The 19,826-nt window shown below is 34.5% G+C and overlaps 1 protein-coding gene across 5 annotated transcripts; it reads right to left on the bottom strand.

Moving 5' to 3' along the window:
- On the bottom strand, positions 1-19,524 carry LOC130667018 (trinucleotide repeat-containing gene 6C protein). Of its 5 annotated transcripts, none has more exons than XM_057468387.1 (11): positions 19,410-19,524; positions 13,239-13,401; positions 12,511-12,688; positions 8,198-12,312; positions 7,928-8,122; positions 7,240-7,395; positions 6,310-6,783; positions 5,915-6,232; positions 5,541-5,764; positions 5,079-5,475; positions 1-5,001 (listed from the first exon to the last, which is right to left on the bottom strand). In XM_057468387.1, the coding sequence occupies exons 2-11, from the start codon at positions 13,305-13,307 to the stop codon at positions 4,660-4,662; spliced, it is 6,468 nt and encodes a 2,155-aa protein (XP_057324370.1). In that variant the 5' UTR covers positions 13,308-13,401; positions 19,410-19,524; the 3' UTR covers positions 1-4,659. The 5 variants fall into 5 exon arrangements, with proteins under 5 accessions (XP_057324370.1, XP_057324369.1, XP_057324368.1 ...); XM_057468386.1 differs by having other exon boundaries at positions 19,306-19,502; XM_057468385.1 differs by lacking the exon at positions 19,410-19,524 and adding an exon at positions 14,910-15,093.
- Positions 19,525-19,826: the final 302 nt, after the last annotated feature.

Here is a 19,826-nt window from a genome sequence, read left to right as displayed (position 1 = left end):
AAAAAATTCAAAAAATGAAAATTCATATTTACTGACACTGTCCGAGCGTCAGAAAAATTGTCATGATTGTATCCGCATCGTTGTTGGCGAGTAGTTTTCGCGGCTCCAGGGAGATAGGCACGTTAATTTTATTTAAGTATTTCAATTAAAACATTTTTTTTTATTATCATTATTTATCAATTAATTTAAAAGACGAATTTCCAGTGACGATAATACTGGATTATTTAAATTGAGAGCGCGATGAAAGGAGAGAGATAGAGAGAGAGAGAGCAAGCAATAATATTATAATAGTAATAGTAATAATAATAATAATAATAATAATAATAATAATAATAATAATAGTAGTAATAATAGGAAAGACATTGATCCTTAAAAAGTAGTGGACGAGCAGCAAATGTTGTGCGCGACGTATTTTTGATGCACTCGCATAAAATACATATATAATAATGTATTTTAAAATTTACATATTAATAATAATAATAATATATTATAAATGTCATAATTTCTATAAAGAAAGAGCGACAGTGGCGATGATTGATGTTTTGATTCTTCGATTATTAAATCCATACACGAAAATGTATATCTATATCTAGATCCGCAAATTATTAACTTGCATATATATTATTAATATAATAAATATGAGTGATAGTATTACAAGCTCTCGGTGTTATAAATATCGTGTGCCTAATTTGCCACATACATTTTAAATTATCTCAGAATATTAATTGATAAACGGCATCGTCTCTCCACTAACTGACTAAGCGCTATTTTATTTATTTATTTTTATTGTTAAATATATGTGTAAGATAGGCTAATAGCTCTCCATAAATATATATATGTAATATATATTAATATTAAAAATCGTAGTACTTTATATTTATTATTTAAAGTCCTATCAGTACTAAAATTATATTTTATTTATACGTGTACACAAAGTTGATCGGGGGGACTACGTGCGCACAAGCGCGTTTACGTCTAAATTATTGTATTATTTATTTATTTTATTATTTTATAAGTGTGTGTGTTTAAATATTTAACTAAGTGTCCTCTCAAAATTTTTCGCCTGTTACGTGGATGATATAAAAGGCTATTTTTCCTCCCCTCCCTCATCTTCTATCTCTCTTAATTATTTTATTAATTTTAAATATTCCAGACCTCCAATTATTATTATTATTAATATTATTATTAATATATTAATTAGATTAATTAATAATTATTATCGATCTACACGACGTTAACGAACAGTCATATAGATTGATTCGTCAGAATAGAAGAAATCCTAAGTGCCTAAATTCAATATTATCACAACAAATATCTTTCTACTACTCTGAGAAAGTTTCACCATTTCGTCTTTGATTCCTTCAATTAATAATAAATATTATAGTTTTATTAACGCGACATTCGCGGTATGTAAATACTTTTTTTTTTTTAATTTAAAAATTCACCTGGCTCTGATTAATTATTTATTTATTTTTTTTTTTTTATTTTGTCCTGTAATTTAGTGCTATTTTCACCCTGACGAGTCTCGCGTAAAGTAGTTTTAATACTTGACGACTTGACGAACACAATCCCGCGGATACCGACACGAGTATCGGAAGCTAAATGCCACATAAACACATAGGCTTATATTATTCAACTTCTGATCTGACTATTTTTATATTTTATATTATTTCAAAGAGTAGTTTGATATATTTATATTATATATCTATATATTATTTTTTTTATCCCATTCACGGTCTGACCGGGCAACTATAATATCTATATAATATATATATATATTTAATTATTTATTAAATATCGTTAAAACACTTAGGTAGTAGCTTAAAGTCTACGTTCGTAGAATAAAATAGGGCGCTAGTCGATTTAAATTAAATGACGACAAAAGAAAAAAAATTAATTACTAAAAATAAAAATAATTATTAAAAACAAAAAAATAAAATTATAAAATTGGTATATTCCGCTGGGAATGAAAAGGTAATTCGTGAAACTCTCCATTAATAATAATAATTATTATTATTCATTTTATACTTATAATTATCCGTGGCCCTAGTATTTAATACGCATATTTTTTTTTTCTTAACACATTGGCATACGTCATTCATACACATGCACGCACATACGCGATCTATAAATTAAGTAAAACAAAATTTCATCGTTTGTGTGCAAGTCTGTCGTTTTTTTTTAAATGTAATGTACATATATGTTTTTTTTTTTAAAACTTAGTCGTGGCGTTGTATTGAAATTGGCGTATGTGTATCATTGTCATATCTCTCGTTATTTCTCCTTATTACGATTTGAACGGCTAATTAATTAAATCTTACAGTTAAATTCGCTTATAGAATTATCATGAGGTTTAAGTTTTTTTTTTTAAATATGAATCTTCCTTTAGCTCAATGTGTGTCACTTAAAATTGTGTATTAGACGCGCGTCATTTTATTTGTCCGTATCTTAAACTTTTTTTGTTTACCTATTTTTATTTATTGCGCAAATATTTTGTTTGTTTTTTTATTATTTATTCAAACGTAACTATACTTTTTATTACTTAATCTGCTTATTATTATACTGATTGATTACTTTTCGATTCGAAATGGGATTGTTCTATTTTAATGATCATATTTTATAAATTTATTTATATTCTGGCTATGAAATTGCTCGTTTTTCATTTTTTAATTTTAAATCTGAAAAGCTCGTCGTGTTAATTAACAACACGGAATATTTTATTAGTAAAATTTTTTTTTTTATTCATTGTAATTATTTTGACGCGGCTAAAAAGTGTTTTATGTTGTTGGATTTTTTTTGCTCGCTCGTCGTTTGGTTTTAACTCCATCAGGTACCTCGACGTTGGAAAAACTAGTTAATATATAAACGACACCGTGTCGTTTCAAAGCGCGTACGAGTTTTCCAAATTTTCATTTTTTATTTTATTGTTAGTGTTAATATTTTAAAATTATTATTCTTATTATTATTTTTTAGTATATTTTATTAATTTTTTTTTTTTATTTTGTTCACGTCGTGAACGATCGGATAAAGATTTTTAAAATAATCTTGTTTCGACCGTTCCCGCGTTTTATTTTTTTTATTTTTGTATCACAAGGAGGCATAACGTTATAATACCGGCCAGTATTTAATGCCACCACGACTTGACTCGAATTAAAATGTGATCTTTTCTTACCCGATATTAATTATTATTACTATAATAATATGTTTAGTATTTTTTTTTTTTTTTTTTTTTTCATGTTTTTTTAATATTTTTTTTTATTTTTTTTTTTTTTTTTTTCGTCAATTGTTTTAAACTCTACATTAATAATTGGTACAGAGAAACACTGGACATTGGCACGACAGGTGGCATTTAGATTTAATATAGAATAAAATTTACGTTATTGCGATAACATTTGGTATCGTTGTGTCGTTGCCCGGCCAGCCTGAATATTCATTATCATTATCATTATTATTTATACTATTATTATTATTACTATTATTATTTATTTAATTAAATTTATATTTTCCTTATTTAATTAATCCTATTTCCCACGTTTTTCCTATCGTCTTAATCATCAGCAGGACGGCGGGCAGCGACGTCAATGCTCGTTTAAGATTTTTTTTTTTATTATATTTTTTTTTTTTTTTTGATTAGATTGATACAGTCTAAGTTTGATACTCGCTGCAGTCTTCGAACTGTCCAGCAAAAATGGAACACTCCCCGAAACGATCAGAGACCTTTGGCCTGGGATTTGTCTTTGCATTCGATGCTAACGACAATCAACATCAACCGGCATTTATAATTGATTGATTTATTGATTTAATATTATTTTATATTTTGTTCTATTATTTCATTTGAATATCGCCACTGTGTAATATACATATATACATAAAGCGATTGTGCGTAGTTTCAAAAATTGAGGTAATAATTAAGAACATGCCCAATGGATATCATGTATGTCGTTAACATCAAAGTCACGATGGCTAATGTTTATTATCCAGTTCAAAACTTTTATTAAAATAGTCTTGAATTGAATGTACAAGAAAAATTCGATTCCTTATTCAATGGTCTCCGAACTGTCGATCGGATTGCCAATAATTTATATATATATGTATGTATATATATATATTTTTTAAATGTTTGCTGTTCACTTTTTTTGTTTTTAATATAAATATTAGTACTTTTTAATATTCATTATCGCAGTAAGATCGTTTGGCTGTTCATTAATTCTTAACGACCCGACGTATCTGGAGATAACAGGCCCTAGAATATTTTTTTTTTATTTTTATATTTTTTTTTTTTAAGTAACTCATTCCAAAAAAACGCATCACTATCAGTTATGTAATTGACATATCGAGATAAAATTTGCTGACAGTTAAAAACTGCCGACATTTTGCTCGTTATTACTCAGAGATGCCTCACTGCCATATATATACATAGATATATATGTATAGATATTGAAATGATCATGCCTAATTATTATCGTTGAGTTTATTCGATAAGTGACGAATATTTATTTGATGTAAAAAGTGTCAAACGAACCGGTAAAAGATTAGGGATTAAATGTAGCTGGTGTTGTTAAAGTCTCAAACGTAGTTAATCTGGATCCTTGCCGAGTATAAGCTTCAGCATTATTCACATCACAGGTCGAGTATACGAGCGTGTGATAGTCACACTCTCTACATCGACTCACCTCCCAATAAGTCTCCGGGTAAATACGAGTTAAGTGAACTTGGAGTAGTTCTTTGAGCGTCACCGCTGTCGAGTCCAGAGTTGCTCCAAAGTGAATTGCTGGAGGGTGGAGCGCCCCAAAGTTGACTTGAGCTGCCGCCCCAAGTGTCGGGTGGTGGACCAGCTTTGTTTGATGGTCTCAGACCCCAGCCACTGCCGCCAGAGGCACCTGTTTGCTGTTGACCACCGTGACTCAATTGCTGCAGAAGTGTGTGAACCTCGTTGTCAGCTGGAGATTCCGCAAATATTGTCGTATTGCCGAGAACACAATTATCCAAAGCTCCTTGAGCCTTTAAAAGAAAAGAAAAAAATTTCATTAAAATAACGAATAATTAATTGAAGCTTAAAAAAAATTAAATAAACTTACTTTTCTAGCCTCATCTCGAGACGAGTATTTAGTGAGAGCAATTCCATGATTCAGGTACAAGCGGAAATCTTGGACAGGTCCATGCTGCATGCAAAGAGTCTTCAAGGTGGAACCGTCTATTTGTGGAGTTAAATTTTTCAGTAAAAGCCATGTGCCAGCGACAAGCCAACCAGCATTGCCACCGCCTACGCCTCCACCAGTTGAATGAATTCCCCATGAGCTAGATGATCTGCTGACTCCACCAAGTCCAGCCCAGCCGTTGCTGGCATTGCTGGTGGCGCCTTTGCTACTTAGTCCAGGTGGTGGTCCCTGACGAGCTTTGTTCATTGGAGCACCCCAAAGCTCTGAGGTCACTGCTGTTGGAGGTGGCGCGGAGTCCGTCCAAGTATTTTTAGAGCTGAACAAAAAAAAATAAATAAATAAATACATATATTAAAATAAATATAAATAATGTATACAAACCTAGAGAATGCACTTGGTGTAGTCGCAGGAGGATTGAAACTCCACGTGGAATTACTGAGACTAGGAATGGAAGTATCAACATTTTGAAGCTGCGGTGGTGGCGAAGTCTTTGTACTTGATGAGAATATTGTATCTGGATCCTTAAGAGGAGCTAGAGACAAAGATCGTACTACCGATCCTGGAGTAATTGTCGGATCATCTTCAATATTCTTCATCTGTGTCCCCTAATAAAAATAGAGGAATCATATAGGCGAATCCGAACACACAAAATAATATAAACTATCTAATCCCATAACGCAACAGTGAATAAAAAAAATAATACATCTGTAAAACGAATACATTAATGCATTCTAACAATACTGGGATGTGATTACCTTCCACGGCTTGCCAGGTTCAAATTCAGGAACAAGATCAGCGAATGCAGCACCGCCCGGTTGCCAATCTTTACCATCTGTTGCGTCATTGTTTCCGGCATCCGGCCAGCCACTGTCTCCTAATCTGGTCGACCAGGTTCCATCGCTTTGTCCCAACAGCGGATTCATATTTGGGCTACTGTGGGAATGACTCAAGCTACCAGGTGTCGGTGGTGGTTTACTTGTCGATCCAGGTGCGCGGGAAAATTCATTTCCAGTTATATCGTCTTTGTCGAGTGACGGAAGCTTCCACTGGTTCAATCGTGATTGCTGTTGACTCTGCAAACAAAAACATTAATTTTAAACCTCTAATTTTTTTGTTTCTTTTTAAAAAACAAAATTTTCCAAGTACACACCACTGGCGGCTCTTTGTTCATAGCCAGGTCGCTAAAGCTGTTTTGAAGTACAGACATTGGATCATGAACAGACGTTTTGTAGTAATCAGACGATTGAGAAGGAGCAGATTGATGCTGTTGTTGTTGTTGCTGTTGCTGCTGCTGCTGTTGTTGTTTCATGTAAGTTGCCTGCTGTACAGCTATTTGATTCTGTAAATTGGCTATTTGCTGTTTTGTTTTTGTTATCTGGACGCTTATTTGCAAAACAATTTGACTGTTGCCTTTCAGTGAGCTTTCAACAGAGTGCTTTTGATGAAGCTGCTGTAGTACTTTTATCTGTTGCAACAGCTGATTAAGGAGTATCAGTGTTGATGGTGCCAGTGGTTGATTCAAAATCTGTTGATTAAGATAACCCTCTTGGACGGCAAGTTGGATCTGCTGGACTAGCATACGTAGTTGCTGTGTACTCGGTGGATTCTGGGGTAATCTCGATGCCTGTAATTTTTTTTTTCATTCATAAATTATCGACTTTTACTACAACTCATAATTTACAATAAATAATATGTAATTTTATCGATGCGTATAAAGAAGCCATTTAATAATATTGTGCAATAGTAAATAAAAATAATAATTTTAGCAAAATTAAGCGTGTGTTTATTTATTTAATAAGTAATTGCCGCAAGATTTATTCAGTAAATCTATTATTGATTTACGTAATTTTACTTACGACAATTTTAAAAAGTTTTTGCAAATTTTTCCTTAAGCATAAATTATTTTTTTCTTGCCCGTAATAGAATAAGCAAAATCATGCGAGACAAAAATAAAAATAAATGAAAAACAATCAAAACAAAAAATCAATAGATAATTTTTGTTGGAAATTTTAGAAGCGATAGATAAAAATAATAAATAAAAAAAAGTATATGTGCGTTTGCCGTTTATCAGGTAGTTCACCTGGTTAAAAGGCGGTTGCTGCGGATTGACATTTGGCTGTTGCTGCAATGGAACTGCCGATTGTTGCTGTTGTTGCTGCTGGAGCTTCAAAAGACTTGCACTGGCCACCGAACCACTTACGCTGCCGGATCCCGCACCGCCAGGTACTCCAGCCCCCTGCGTTACATATCAATACCCTGTACCCTAATCCCTTTTTCTAGCAGCTTCGAGACTCTAGTAATTACTTAGCGAATACAGCCGGGCAATTTTTAAATTGACAGCAGAATCAATCAATCAATCAATCAATTAGTTAGTTAATAAAAAAAAAAAAAACACCATTAAAATTACTTGGTAATTACTGCGCTAGACTATCTGACTGGCTGTATCCGTTAGATAAATTTTTGTACCTGATAAATACCTCCACCATGAAAACACCCATCCCATTTTTTTCAGCCAATTTCATCAAAAAAAAATTTACCCTCATCACAAGGCAAAAAAAAATTTTTTTTTAATTTTCAAAAACCACTCACTCAATTTTTAAATTGACACTCAATTGCGTTTGTTTTATTAGTGAACCGAAACTCGTAAAGTTAAAAAAAATAATGCTCTTTCACATTCAATCCTTTACCAGAATGAGAGGGTTATTTTTGTTTCTCTTCAATAAAAGGAAACGTATAATTTAAAATCCATGCATATTAATTAGACTTACCGGTTGGAAGGACATTTGCTGGGCGACGTGATTGAATTTAGGATAGACTGAAGACATGGCCTGGCTGGAAGGATCGTACCCTGATGGGGTTTCGTGTCGACGCCACTGCTCTGTAGAACGTATTTGGCTCAATAAGTCTTGAGCTTCGTCTTTGTTCATATCACGGCTTCTCAAAGCATTTTCAACATCTTCCTTCTATGAGTTTTAAATGAATTTTTTTTTGTTAAATTTGTAAATTTTATCAATTAATAAAAATTGAACAGTAGTTACCTTGAATCCCATATCGCAGAGATAACGGAATTCTCGGCTGTTCCAAATAACTTCTTTGGTAAGAGTTGGCTTGGTAGGATGACCCCAGCTTGGTGTTGGTTCCATGTCACTTTCACCCCAGCTGCCGCTCGGTCCCATGGATTTTGGTTTGTGAGCTGAAGGGCCACCCCAATTGGCTGGATTTATTGGGGGTTCATTCCACGAAGCAGGTGTTTTAGGATCATCCCAATTAGATGTGTCATGTGGTCCATCGCCCCATGAGCCATTGCGGCCACCGGGACCACCAGGATGTCCCCACATGGGTCCTCCAACATCAGGTTTCATACCTGGTTGTCCTGGCATACGATTTTGTGGCATTCCAGGTGGACACTGCATTCCACCACGTCCTAAATTACTTGAAGGCAAATCTCTCCAGTGTGATACCTTGCTGTTGGGCATAGGTCGTTGATTTGCTACCGGATTGCCCCACAAGCTGGTACCGTCGTCATAATTGGGTACATTTCGTCGTTGGCTAGGTGGTGAAGGCTCTTCCCATCCTGATGGTTTTCCAGGCATTATTTCTTTTGGCGGTGGTGCTGCCCATTGATTCATACTAGACGGATTTATCATTTTAGCTGGTGGACCAGAAGGATGTTGGTGGCTCATTTGTTGATGCGGTGGCCCTGGTGGTTGTCCCCACATGGCATCTGCACTGGCACCATTTAGACGACCTGATATTCCACGAGGATCGCCACGCATATCAGTCATTCGTGGATCACGAGTCATGGGATCTAGGACACGTATATGATCACGTGGATCTAATGACATACGATGGTCACGAGGATCACGCATTTCACGTGGATCTACTGAGCGTATATCACGAGGATCTCGAGGATCAATGCGAGGATCTCCCCAGCTGGATCCTGTTTGATTATTACCACTTGTACCAGGCCACTGTGCGGTATTTGGTTGACTGGGAGTTGGAGCTCCAGTCCACATGTTTGATGAATCTGCAGACTCGTCATCTTCGCCCCAAGTACCGCCGATGTTTGTTGATGGAGTATGTCCCCAGGGAGTTTTAGCTTGTTGAGTTGGTTGTGGTTGACCACCATTACGTAAATTAGCATCCCATAAATCAGTTCCATTGTTAACTGGTGGTTTCCACATTGGTACACCGTCTTTAGATATGGCAGGTTCAGGAGAAGTGGGTACATCCCAATTAATATCTTGATTTACATGCTGACATCCCCAGCCGTCTTGACTAAAAAGTGCTTCTCTCATGGTGTTTAATTGTTCGAGTTGCTGTTTTGTTGAAGGATTGCTGGTGGGCGATGAGACAGTTGTAGCAACTGTTCCTGGAGTTGTATTACTCACTGGATTATTATTAGCATTGGCATTTGTTGATTGTGGTGTTACATTATTACCATTATTATTCTGAGCAGGCTGATTTTGTCCTGGAATAACAGGATTGCTAGCTTTACCCTGAGGCCAAGGACCGGTATTCTGATTACCCGGAGTTGAATTAGGTGGTTGTGATGTCGGTGGTCCAGTTTGTGAATTACCCGAAGGATTTGGATTATTAACTTTATTGGCATTACCAGAATTATTTTGGTTAACAGGTGGACCTTGATTTTGATTTTGATTTGAATTACCAGTAACAGCTCGATTAACATTATTGTTACCCCAATTAGCTGATGACGGAGGTGCATTTCCTGGTGTACTTCCCCATCCAGATTGATTGGCATTGTTGTTATTGGGTGTCGTGGCTGGTGTTGATCCCCAATTGGTACCAGTGCCACTGTTAAGTGAGCTTTCTCCTCCACCAGCAAGCGATAGAACAGCCGATATTCCCCATCGACGTTTGTAATCCATGATTGGATCGTATTGAGTATCGTTATGATATGAAGAAACACAAGATGATTCTCCAAAGAGACGATGCAGAGCATTTTTGAGCTGATTACGTTGGCTTTCGCATTTGCTCTCGTTGTTTTTGTACGCCTCTAAATAAGCAGGAATGAGAGCTCTAACATAAGCGATCAGTCTTGCCCAATTCCGAGTATATGACCCTGCAGCATCCTCATTGTAATTATCTTGACAAATATCAGTAGTTGTTGATGTTGAATTGGTAATATTGGTATTATCGTCATTATCTTTATTATTATCATTAATATTAATATTATTATTATTATCATCATCAGCATCATCATCATCGTTCGAGTAATTCTCGATTATGGTTTCTCGAGAAACAGGTACGCTGTTTGTTTTTGATGTGACGGTTGATGATTGATTATTATTATTAAGCGTCATCGTAGGCTCGCAGGTAGTCAATGTAGGAATGTTGACGTCCGATCTGACACACTTGTCATACTTTACGTAGTAATCATCATCATCATCACCATCTTCATCTTCATCTTCGTCTTCATCTTGATCGTCATTGTTGTTGTCGTCGTCGTCAGGTTTGTCAAATCGAGCTTGATGAGACGTATCAGACTTATCACTAGACTTATCGCTCGGCGTAGACTTAGATAGAGACTTAACAATATAGTTAGATTCATGACCAACCTTAGCAGACACTTGATACTTATTATTCTTAAAACTATCATTTAGAGGCTTGTTATTAGACTTATAATTATCCTGAAATGAAAGAGCACCAACAGTAAATATTGTTGCTTCGGTACAATTAATACCATCATTTTGAGACCCTAACATACTAATATTAGTAGTCATTACACAGCTAGTCTTGTAGCACACAGCGACGTTAACAATGTCTTGGATAACAACTGGATTATTGTTAGTAATATTTATCTCTTTTTCGCCATCATCACCATCATCATCATCAATACAATCATAATCATAATTATAATTATAGTTACAATAATTATTACCAACGTTGTTATCGTAACGCTTATTATTCTTAATCATTAATGGAACACATATGCGTTGCATCAGCTTACTTACGGTGACATTAAAAATAAATTTATAAGTTATAACTGTTGGAGTTGCAGTAGTGGTGATTGCTCGTTTAAATTTAATGAGATTATCCAAAAAATATTTAAAAATAGTGTGGTCGGTGATTTCGTTTTTGCAAACGATAAGCGTAATGGAAGAACTGGCGTATTTTCGCGCCGTTTTATTCTGAGCACATGTCCGGGAAGCAATCCATTCAAAATCCACATCTTGATCATAATCTTCATCATCATCATCATCATCGTTGATAGTCATGAAGTGGTTGTTGTTGTTGTTGATTTCATTGATAGCTAGTCGAATGCTTGACAGACTGAGCTGCTCATACTTGACGGCTTCCCCGTTGTTATTATTATCATTAATGGTAACAAGGGAATACTTATCGCCTAGTAATTTCATTAAAATTTTATATCCGTCATTAAAACAAGTATTGTTTTTAATTAAAATAATTTTAAAGAAATAATCGACATCATTGTCACTGTTGTCGTCGTCGTCATTATTATTTTTACGAGCAAACCAATCACCGGTCACAATTAGATAGTAGTCACCGTAACTGGTTGAGCTGAGCAATATCACAGACTTTGAGTTATTATTATTATTATTAATATTAATATTACTATTATTATTATTTTTATAATTATTACTTATCAGACTAAGATTAGCCTTAAGGTTATTGTTGTCGCCCTGATTAAGGCGGGACCCTAGTAAGAAGTAATTGTCGACAATATTAACGAAACGCGGGTGCCGCTGGGGGCGATCAGACTTGGGTATCCTAACTAGGCTAGGTACCCCAGCGGTGGACCGCGCATCGTACATTCTATCAATTATATGTAGACTTAACTTTAGTACCCTAATGCTTATATCACTAAAGCTATCCTTATTATCACTTAACGGTTTACACGTAAAATTAGACTGATCAGCGGAGCTGCCTAGCTGACCAAGCGACCCCGGTGTGTTTTGCTTTCTGTACTTGTGATGATTATGTTCTGCATTGTTGTGATTATTATTATTGTTAATATTAATATTATCGTTATTATTATTATTATTAATATTAATATTATTATTATAATTATTATTATTATCGTAGGTTAGAAGGTTATTTGTTGGATTTTTTGTGGTTTCTGTAGCCACTGACTGGCAGGCCTCACCTCCAACGGCAAAGCTGAGCTCACCTGAAAAAAATCAATCACAGTTCTAGACTACTCTCTGTCTAAAGACTTACCCACCGATACTCCCGTTTTATCGCGCCCTGCTGTGACTTAGTTTATTTTATCATCAGCCTGACACGATTCAAACATGACACGTCCTCTCGAAATTTACTACACGACAGCTAATTAATTGACAAATAAATAAATAAATTAACAACTCACCAGATTGGCGTGGCAGGACGGTTATGAAGTCATTGGCGACGGTAGCTTTGGGGTGGCTGGTAGGTGCTGCCATCATGCTGCTGTTTATGAATTTGATATCACAGTACCTAGCATGCTCTGGTCGTTCCCCTTCCCGCGCCCCACTCAGACTGCTTTCCTCTAATACTACTACATCCCCCTAAAACCAACAACAATAACAATTATTATAAAAATAACAACAATGTAAACTTATTTTAAATATGATCCTGCATGATAGCAGACAATTCATAATTTTCGGATTTTTTTCAACAAATTAATTACAAAAAAAAAACTAAAAATGTGCACATGTAGAAAATTAAAAAAACTATGGTGCAATTTTTTTTTCTAATTCTCTTTTTAAAAAAAATCAAAAAATTATTAGACGTCGACTAACTTCAGTATGACATTTTAAACTGCACTTGGTAATGTAACCAAGTAATGATCCTGAAGTTAGCAGACAATTAATAATTTTTGAATTTTTTTTTCTACTAATTAATTACAAAGAAAAAAAAATCTAAAAATATGCACATGTAGGAAATTAAAATATCTACAAGTGCAATTTTTCAAAATATTTTTTTTTTTATAATTTACTGTTTTTAGAAAAATCCAAAGCTTATTAGACGTCGGCCAACTTTAGTATCATAACCAAGTAACTGGTAAGTGCTCTTGCGAAATATTAATCACTTGTATGGATATTTAAAAATATGTACCTTGGAATTTTGTACGAAGGCATTTGTTTTAGTAGAAATCTCATGTGAACTAGAATTGTGTGGAAACATTGGGCTCAGTTCTTCTTTGGCAGGCAATGCATAGAAACCAAGATCTCATAGACTATCACTATCAGTGCGCTCCTAGCTCCATGCCAATAGGGATCTGTCAAAAAATTTAAAAAATTCACTATCAATAAACAATAATAATAATATATATTAGTAATAAATTATTGCTAAGTACACTTTACACTCAAAGATTAAATCCTATATTTATAAACTAAAGACTTTGGTATATAGTATTATTTTCCATCAATTACAAATTAAGAGAAATCGCGAATATTGACCCGCTCGGAAATATCTTTCTTCGCGACATCACCCCCTCTCTCCTCCTATTCTTCAATACTTTTTCATCGTTAGGGAAAGGCTTAGATAATTCAGGGAAGACTTTGAGATAAGATAGATATCTTCAAGTGTATGGAGTATTAGAATTACTAGCAGCCGCAGCAGCAGTAGTAGTAGTAGTAGTAGTAATAGTAGTAGTAGTATACTCCGCGCCGCGAAGCATGAACAAAATAATCGTTGGAAAACAACTAAAACTCTTTGACACTATTTCCACGACGCAAGACGAAAGTATGTTTAAACAACTTATAGATCCAGCCAGTAATTACTCGCAATAATCTTTAACGTAAGGAAAAAAATTACAATAATAATGAAATGAAAAAAAAAAAACCTCACGATTCGCGAGTATCGATCTACAAAAATAAAACGGTATAGTCGCGAATTGAACACATGTTGTAATTATTTTCCTCTAGCTATTATATATAAAAATATATAGCGATATACATTATGTTTATCGAGTGACAAATACATGGATTTAAAAAAGTAACAAATAAATTACAGTCGATAAATAAATAACTGGATGATCGCATTCCACTTGATATCTTATTATTATTTTTTTGTTGTTATTATTATCATGTGTGATTTATAATATATTATTATTATTATTATTGTTATATACGAACAGACATGCACCCATTATAGTGAAAATAAATTCCTCGCGGTACTTTACTATACTTTACTCTACTGGCCCCTTCATTCCCCCGACAAAACCCAACCAACTACGTTTATATATTTCGAAAGGTCAGCCAGCGATTCTGAGCGAGACGCAAAAGCAGAAAGCACAAGACCATGGGGAACTCCAATCCAGTATACTTGGAAACGAAAGGATCAAGAATCGCGTATGTTTCTCGTACTTGTACACCGATTATATCACAGTATTTGTTAAAATAAAACTACAGTGCCAGATATATCGTGCCGTATTTTTTAAATTTTTAAAAATATTCTAGAACCAGATAGTGATTACACACGATGCGAGCGAGTAGTCGCGACTCCATGCTATGGGTGTTGGTTTAAAAATAATTTAAAAAAATAAAAAAGTTAGATAACAATTGGAACTGGCGGATCTCAACAATGAACACAACACTGCCCTCAGCTCACCACACAACACACGCGGCATAATTTAAATCTTATGAATTATCGTAGGTTTTATGTAGTAGCAGTATAATAAAAAACCGACGGACATTTGCGGCTGCACCTTGTAATTGATAACAACGATAGTGATATTTAGTTTATCGGTTTTTGTAGAATTTAAAAATTAGTATGGAAACTTACGCTTCGGGGCCCGAAGAAACAGACAGTTTACAACAACACGGAGCTATTTCGTTCGCGGAATAGCGAATTGTACTCGCGGTAACGTGGCTATTCTCGTGAACGATCCTCCTCCCGCGAAGCTTGACTACGGGAGCGACTTGTGTGCGGCGCGAGGCCACGTTCACGTTCGTATGGATGGACGTACTCCATTCACGACGAGCCGCGGCAGCTGCCACTCGCTGACGCTTCGCGGCGCTGATCGTCATTCTCTTCTGTCGACCAATCGTCGTGACGTATACAATTCCCTACTCTTTGCCCCTACCTACCTCTGACTAAGCAATAAGTACTCGCAGCGTACATACAATATGTACTTACATATATATATATATATATGCATATATGTGATATATATATACATATATATATATATAAACATATATGTACAGAGTCCTACATCAGTACATACTCGACAGACTGTAGAGTAGAGTTTACGCTCACGCGCACGCTGTGACTCGATTCTTTTCACCGCTTCCTCCTCCCCCACCATCTCCATCGTCACTTGTATCATCAATATATCTCCTTGTCCTTCAAGGGATCGTAAAATCACATTAGGTTACATTAGCTCCAGCTATTCCTCGATGATGAGCCCGGATTGCCTAGTCAGCTAGAATTGTATTTGCGCGGGAAATTTTCATCAATAGCTCAATCGATCTTACTCACCAGACTTACTGTCTTAAACTTTTTTTTATTTCTTTTGTGAGTTTAAATATTCAGAGCAAATATTTACACAAGTTATTAAATTAAAAATAATTTTGTTTGATGTAATAATTTATTCCGATTTATTGATAAAAATTTGTTTGTAGAGTTTTAAAAAAAAAAGTTTTTTTAAAAATATAATTCGTCTGGAGACGGAGTAATATTGTCACAGCTTTTAGTGAAATGGAAGCATCGCAGTGACACTGGTTTTCGAAAGCCTCGCGGCAGTATCGGAAATTATTGATCTGCCAGATATATATATATATATACATATGTACATATAGAAGAACAGTGGGACGGTGAGGTCTACTTGGCCAACTCCGGCAGCGCTGTTCCCTCTGGCGCGCGTCTGCCCTTCTACCCAGCTTCGATTCTATCTACCTTTCTTTTCTACTCCATCCTTTTTCCATAGTCCATAGTAAAATAGAGCATAGCTAAAGCAATCTATACATACTATATACATATACTCTCTATACTATAAATCCCCGAGCAATTCTATTCATTCTTTATTTTATATTTTCTTTCTTTGCTTATTCTTTCTTCCTTCTTTAGATTTTTATTTTAAATTTTTCTTACTTTATTTTACAGTGATTTATTTACAGTTCACGCTTTGTACCGTTATGCTCCGATTTTATTTACAGACGTAAATTTATTAAGCAAATAATAATAATAAAGATGGAGATGAAGAAATAGTTAAGAGTAGAATGAAATGAATTGAAATAAAATATAAATTTAAATGAAATACACATTATTTTATTGTGCCGAAATGGTGTCCAAGACGTTTGCGCACACAAAATTGTAATGCTCTGCGCAACTATTATGTACGGAGCACGGAGAACGGAAGACAATCTCCTCTCCGCCGCGTGCCATGGCCACAGTGTCGATTGCGGCGTATTATTCGCGACTCAACCAAGTGCACTCATTACATGTCCTCCCTCATCGCGCTATGTCGTATCATTAAAAATATCCTATGCCTCTATTCTTATGCTCACTTTACTTTTTATTTTATGTCCTACCTATCAACCTACATCCATACCCAGCACACACACATGCACCGTCAGCACATATTGCAAAATTAACCATATGTTCAAATTTGATATCATGCTAATTTGTCTTATTTGACTTATCAAAAAGACACGTACTGCCGATTATCAAACTTTTTTTTATCAGGCCTCCAACAATTAGCAAGTAGTTGGTTATTCTCACCTCGCTAATTGTCAATTGCATGGAGGTGTCGATTCATGTCTCATATGTACGGAAAAAAACCCATTATATATACATCATATGTATATTGTAACACTATAAGCCGTGAGAACGAGAGCACTTTACCTCGGTTATTTTTTACTTTTTTTATTTAACACACTATTTATCTCTCTCTCTCTCTCTCTTTTACTCGCTCGCTCCTATTCGTCCTCGTAGCTAATGCATCACACATACGCCTGCAGAGTATTACGCAACTTGAGCCCGTGGTTGAGGAAGTAGAGCTCGCTCAAGTAAAGTCTTGATGAGCGAAAACGTAGATCGCGACATGAATTTTTAGCCGCGGCAATAAAGATGCCGGCTCAGCCATACATAAATTTTTTAAAAATTTACATCCACACATTAGTGTTTTTATTTACTCATATACGTAAAAAGTAAAACGAGGCAATATTCTCTGTGTAAAGAGGACCGAAATGTTGTTGTTTATTTATATGATTTTTTAATTTACATACACGTACATATACACGTACATATATATGTATGTGTTGAATAGTACGACATACAACGGCATATAGTTTGTTGTGTACATATCCCCCTCTGATTGGTGTGTATGCGTTTGTACTGAGTGCTATATATACAGCGTAGCTTGGCAACAAGCAGTCAGCCAGTTGCGGGGCAAGGTCGACCCTCTCCCCCCTGGCTATTTTATCCCGGCATATATTTATTACGAAACCGCGTACATGTTTATGTACATGTAGACTACATGCCTGTCCCTGTCTCTTGACTCCATCTCTCTCTCTCTTTATATTTTTTTCGCTTGTTCTCTCAAAGTGGTGGCTACGTCATGGCCGCATTCTGGACTTGACTAGAGATTTAAAATGTTTAAATTACCATTATAAATCAGATAGATTGAATAGATGTTAACATTAATATCGCTGTTATGATGTACATACAATTTAATGCAATAAGTTGACGGAAGAATCGCAAGACACGAAAGAGCAACGATGCTTTTATTTATGTTGGCTCACTCTGGCGATCTTACGAACATCTCATCGAGCAGAACAACCGTAACTCCATACTGGCTTACCCGAGGGGCTAAAACTAAACTCCAAGAGTACCGAGCTCTGTACAGTGCACAGCACATACACCAGCCGCTCATTATAACTAACAGTACATGTCCTCTCTTTAGATCCAACAAAGACCGATTCTGATTTACCTCAAATTACTCATTGTCCATTTAATTATAATTATTAATTCATGAGTTTACATAAATCACCATATTCATATACTTTATTTTCATGATATTTAAATTACCACTTTGATGGTCATATTTATTTATTTATTTATTTATTTATTTATTTATGAGGCGGATTTTTCAAACTGATTTTAGTGCTTGCTGATGAGTGATTATTTTTAATTGTCGTTCCCGGACATTGTTATTATTATTTAAATAGGTGGAAGAGAATGAAGAGGAAGAGAAAAGATTTCGCGAGATGACCACAAGCAAAGAAAACTAAACGCAAGCAGTGTGACCACATTCCAGAGACACTCCCACAGAGTATGCTCTTAAAGTCTTAAGTATATCGGATATTCTGTGCAAAATAATCGCAAGTTTATTCTAATTCAAATATTATAATTACCGTCCCACTCGCAACTTTGTACGCTCATTAGCATCTTATTTTTTCATCGCTTTAATTCTTTTTTTTTTTTGGAGTCAAATAAATTTGAAATTTTTAATTAATCGAAAATTAAAATTTAAAAAATTTACAGTTATTGGAGCGGGATCTTCGATACCGTTCAATAACTTTTCTTTTATATAAAACATATACTTATTGCAATGTATATATAGATAAATATTTATTTATATTAAATATATTTATATATTTTATTGCAAATAAATATACATAATATAAAATATATTTGAGTTATCTAGTTACTTGTGGCGTATCCATTTTTGGCATCCCCACAAATTGCCGTTAGGATTTTTTGGTCGACTCACATTACAAATAAATAAATAAATATATTATAAATATATATTATTTATACTTTTAAATAATAAAATATTGTCAATAAAACCAAGTTTTTGATGTACTAGTATTTAAATAATGACGCGGTTTAAAATAAAAAAAAAGTTATCAAAAATAAATAATTTAAGTGGCAATATGGCAGCTGCACTGATGGTAAGAATTCGAATGAATGCCGTAGCGATCGATTTTAAAATAATTATAACTCGGAGTATATTATTTATCTTAAATAAATATTAAATTTATATTAAGATATGAGTTTAAATAATAATTATCTTAGCGTGGATATCCATTTTTACGGCGTCGTAAGCGTACATAGGTTATATTTATATTTTTTTTTCGCACAAGCACAAGAGTAGATACCTAGTGGAAAGTACAGCTCAGTATATTATTCTTTTATATTTTATTTATGTCAATAAATGTAACAAGTAACTCACCTATGCTAATGTATCGAAGATTGTTCACAGATGATTTAAATTTCACTATCACACAATAATAATTAAACTTTAAAACACGCTCAAAAACAATTTAACTTACTAACCATGGAATTTTATTGTAAATGAGCCTCCATTGCTTGGCACGGAGTTTGCTGAGATTACCACAGTAAGGCGCGTTACAACAACAACCATTACGACAACTATAAATTTAATATCAATCTACTGCGCAAATCACCAGTGGCGCCACTACCACCAGGTAAACAAAAAAAAAAAAAAAAAAAAAAAAACTTGAAAATTTTTCTGACTGTCATAACATGGAACTGACATTTGGCTATTTTTTAAATTTAGGAAGAATAAATTGATAAATGAGTGGGAATATAGCAGATATATGACAGTTTATAAATTTTAAATGAATTGTTAAATTTAAAAAAGTGCGCGTACTTTTTTTAATTTGATTTGTCTCATCTGCTACATTCACTCATAAATTTTTTAATATATTTAACAGTTGAATTATTTTTAAA

The sequence above is a fragment of the Microplitis mediator genome, chromosome 4, assembly GCF_029852145.1.
Source record: "Microplitis mediator isolate UGA2020A chromosome 4, iyMicMedi2.1, whole genome shotgun sequence".
NCBI lineage: Eukaryota > Metazoa > Arthropoda > Insecta > Hymenoptera > Braconidae > Microplitis > Microplitis mediator.
The sequence above is the reverse complement of the archived record's forward strand: the minus strand, read 5'-3'. Positions and strand labels throughout refer to the sequence as shown.